The 4624-nt window shown below is 35.1% G+C and overlaps 1 protein-coding gene across 1 annotated transcript in view; it reads left to right on the top strand.

The window, feature by feature from the left end:
- The window catches only part of LOC136065959 (uncharacterized), a 2854-nt gene extending 1466 nt beyond the window's left edge, over positions 1–1388 (top strand). Inside the window, exons 2-4 of the mRNA XM_065769798.1 lie at positions 122–330; positions 951–1042; positions 1189–1388. Coding sequence (XP_065625870.1) covers positions 122–330; positions 951–1042; positions 1189–1303 — 416 coding nt within the window. The 3' untranslated portion in view covers positions 1304–1388. The remainder of the gene's footprint in view (positions 1–121; positions 331–950; positions 1043–1188) is intronic.
- Positions 1389–4624: the final 3236 nt, after the last annotated feature.

Raw genomic sequence — 4624 nt, 5'->3', positions numbered from 1 at the left:
CCCCCCCCCCCCCCCCCCCCCCTAAAAAAAAAAAAAGGGGGGGGAGAAAAACCCTTAAATGCTTTTGTGTGTGTGTGTGTGTGTGTGTGTTTCTTGGTTAATTATCTTACTTCCTGGATAGGTATATCTTTAGTTCAGAATACCAAAATCAAGTTTCAATATTCACCCTTTAGACTAATCCTCTGTGGGCTTCTCTGTTTGCTAGTTGTGCAGAAAAATCTTGAAGTGGGTGAGTTATTAGTTGTTGATGTATCTTGTATTGTTGCCCTGACAACCACAGTCAATGTTCAAGTAAAGTACAATGGTCCTATGAGAAGAGCAGTGTTTGGGGTGAGCTTTGACTATCCTTTGTTTCCTGGTGTTTTTTCATCAACTCCACCCATTTATATGATGTCATTGGTGTTTAAACCATGTGTAGTAGTAACTGTAAGATATTCTGAAACACCTCCCCAGGGTTTGAGAGTCGTGATTGATAGGCAACCTTACTCTCAATTATTTTGGAGATGCTGATTCCGGAAAACCTTTAAAATAAAGTGCATTGTTCTTCATATTTTCAATTAACCTTGTTAGCAAAGAAAAATTCTAGGTATGCATTGTTTTTTCAAATGGTAATATTGAAGTTGGGCAAGTTTAGCACCTTAGGTATATATGTTTTTGATAAGTAGCACCTTAGGTATATGTTGCTACCTCCAATGGTGAAAAATTTGGTGGTTCTGGGACCTTAGAGATAAGGTTGACCCAGCCCTTCTGTAGTTGCATTATCTTGGAAAAGCTAATTTTGTGTGGTTTTATACACAACAAATAGGGTCTCATTTGTTGGGTCCAGCCAGTTTGGTGCCCAAAATTACCTCATCTTCACTGATACCCATAGCTGTCCTAATACCACATCAATTATTTTGTTTCTACTTTCCAAGAAGGTAGTTTTCTTAGTTGTGTTTGTCAACTTGCAGGGTGACAATCTAGTAACAGCTATTCTAACGGGCCCAGGCATTGTCTTTATCCAGAGTTTACCCTTTCACCGATTCTCTCAGCGCATTGCCAGGTATTGGCTTCTTGCAGCCTGAATTCAATTCCATCAGTAAAACATGGAGTATTAGATTTCACTTTATATCTGTAAATTCTTTTCTCCCAAAAAGATATTTCCTTTTATTCTGATCTTAACTAAATGAAAGTTTTTCTGGTTTACAGGGCTGTTACATCCCCTAACATGAGGGAGAATCCAAAGTTCTTCATTCAGATAGCCATTTTCTTTTTTCTGGCATATGTTGTGATTGTATCTTCATTAATCTTAACTGATGTATGAATTATAGTTGTCTTTCTTCTTTTTCTTCTTTTTTAATCAATTTCTTCTAAAAACCAATATTATATATCCCCTGTTTTTTAAATAATGGGCTCGGTTAGTTTGATTTCAATATCAATAGAAACAAATTAAAAGGAAAAAAAAAAAAAAGGAGAGGTTTTCTTGCTGTTAGATTATCTTATTGCTATAATGCATGTTCTGTCAAAAGCTTGCATAAAGGTCGTGTTGGAATGGTGGCCTCCATATGTTGATGGGGAAGCCAATATATAATTATTGAATCCTCCCATTTTTTTCAATTCTTAGGTGGATGTGAATCGTGATATTTATTTGATTTTTAAATGTCATGTTGGAGGGAATAAAAATTTGAGGGAATTGGAGGATTCAATGGACAGATCTTACCCCCATATTATTCATGGTCCTGCCTGTGCACAACATAGATCCCTTTTCCTGGTTCATGGTCCTGCCCATGCACAACATAGATCCCTTTTCCTGCATTTAACCAGGAGGGAACATGTTGCACAATGGCATAAAATGAAACAAAAGTTCTTGAAATTTTAGTGGATACTCTTAATATGATAGGTCTTGAGGAACAATAAAATTTCACAATATTTTTTACATTTGTTAAGTTCGCAAGTTGTGATTTGTATATAATAAAAATGATGACAGTGGTGATCTTAATGGAAATAATGTTGCCCTAATCCCAATTTGTCACTTCAACAAGTTATGAAAGAAGTTGTGATTGTCTATTTTTGTATGTGATCTTCTTTTTCTTTTTTTTTTTAAGAAGGCTCAAAATTTCTCGAGGGAGAAGCCATAAAATAATTGGGTTAGAGTGCACTTTACATGGAAGTTAAAGTGATCCTCCTGGTGTAATGGCATTTTTTGGTGGCGTCTTATGTTTGTAGATAGGCCATATTTTCCCTTCCCTATTTTCTACTCTACTTATCTTTTTTTAAAAAAAAAAAAACACTTTACACACCCTAAGTCTAGCGTCTATTCTAAATTAGCCCTTGGCTTTAACAATTGTAATTTTTAACTTCAATTTTCAAAACTTCTATTTATATCATCGATAAAAAAAATTATAATGTGATGGGGGAGAACTTGTATCTAATTTGTAACAAGGATTTAAGAAGAAATTTGAACAACAAACAAAAAAATTATAATGTGATGATGAAGAACTTGTATCTAATTTGTAACAAGGATTTAAGAAGAAGTTTGAACAACAAATAGGGTGGCCTTAGGCCTAGGCCATTTAGGCCATCGCCTAGGGCCCGTACAAGAGAAAGGCTCCCAAAATTTTGGGTAAAAATTGAAATATATATATATATATATTTTTTTTTTTTGAGATATAGGGGAAAAAATTAGTTTTACATTTTTCCTCTACTTTTAAAAAGTCTAAAAGAATTTAATAATGCTAGGGATAATACAAATTTAAATACATAGGACTTACAAATATGTGTCACTAATCACAAAAAATAATTCATATGGAAAATGCTAGAAATACTATAAATTTTACTTCAAAACCTTTACAAATTGATGTGATAATTAATATGATTTGTGAATATCAACAACCTAAATGCATCTTTAAATTAATTTTTATGATTGGTGATACATCTTTATAAGCCTCATGTTGTAAAATTTATAATATCTCTAACATCACTCATTCAAATACTTGTTTATTATTTTCTTGAAGTGTCACTAATCACATTCATTAATACATCATTTGTAAGTTTTTTGTAGTCAAATTTATTATAGCTTTAGCATTTCAATCCCCCCAAAAAAAATGGCATATTACAAGATAAAAAGAACGGATTTTTGTTATAAAAAAATTATGATATTAAAAACTAGATAAATATTATTTAAATAATAACAAAAAAACCTCATTTAAATATATCACTTTAGACCTCAAAGTTTGTTAGGCTGCCCTGACAAGAAATAGGATTAAAGCAAAGAAAAACACAATAGGATTGAAGTTAGAACAATCAAATATCAATGGTTGGGTTTCTTTTTCTGGGGTTTTGGGAAACACAACTGTCTCGTGTGCTTTTCCTCTTGCCGTTTGATTCATAGTGACAAGAATAGCGATCTGGGGCTGGATAGCAAAGGCACACTTCCGCCAAAACAGTATCAATTCAGCTATAACCTGAAGGTAGCTCGTATAGGTCTGTGGGAATTCAGTCATTTATGTTCTAGGTTTTTACGGGGGCAGAAAATTAGGTTCACACAAATCACAGGAAGCTCGGGCACAATCTAAACCGATAGTGGCTGCACCGGTGAGTGACCCAACGGAGGTGATTCGATCAGACATGGAGACTGAAATCGGGGAGAAAGGAGGGGAAGACATTAAAGATGGTGTGACCTGGCAAATTCTAAAACCAATAAATTGGAGAATACGTTACCACAGGATATTGATTCCTTTCCAAATAGGGACTCTATATCCAACGTATCCACTCCTAATTTATGTCCAATTAAATCCGGCGTTGCAGCTTCAACTGAGGGAGACGACTATGAAATGGTGCAAGAAAAGGTTGCAACGGTGCAAGCGGACATTACATCAGTTATGGAAACCGAGTTTTGTCGGATTGATTCCTCATTAATGCTGACATTGAAGCTAGCAGTGGTTTCAAACTCTACAACTACTATGGGAAATCCAAAATCCCAGCCAATCATTAACAAGTCCAGCCTGTTTAATGTAACTCTTATTTCGGTTGAAGAAGTAAAGAGTGATACATGGGTAGCAGAAATAAGTGATATTGATGCAGCTTTACCCACACAGGACAGCCCAACAATTATTGCTCTTATTAACTTTAATTCCCAGCAATCCCAACAGTAAGTTTTTAATATGGCCAATACTCCAGACAAGGAAAAAAGCGAAACAATAGCAATGGAAGGTAATGAGCCGGATCAGTCTAATCAGCCTCCACATTGTGCCATTTGGAAACCACCTCCATGGTCGATCCTAAAGGTGAACTCTAATGATGCTATTTTCTTGGAACAAAATTCAGTAGGTGTTGTTTTGGAGATGGGAGGTGGATTAGCGTTATTTTGGAGATCGACTATTGATGTAATTGTTGAGGGTTTGAGCACAACTTGTATCGATACAATGTTTCAAGAAGAAGATAGAGCAAGAATGATGTCGCGGAAGCATGAAAAGAAGCACACACGATGCTCTCTTGATGAAACAGAAACTAAATTGTTAGTTTCTGGTAGTAAACCTCGAATCCACGAGGGTTTCCCTGAATCCACAAGGTGATAGGTCTGGAATCTATCAGAGAACACAAAAGACACAAGTCTGAATTTTTATTGATAATAAACTATGAAAAA

This window comes from Quercus suber, unplaced genomic scaffold (assembly GCF_002906115.3).
Source record: "Quercus suber isolate HL8 unplaced genomic scaffold, Cork oak 2.0 scaffold_1396, whole genome shotgun sequence".
Lineage (NCBI taxonomy): Eukaryota > Viridiplantae > Streptophyta > Magnoliopsida > Fagales > Fagaceae > Quercus > Quercus suber.
This window is presented reverse-complemented; position numbering and strand designations above follow the sequence as displayed.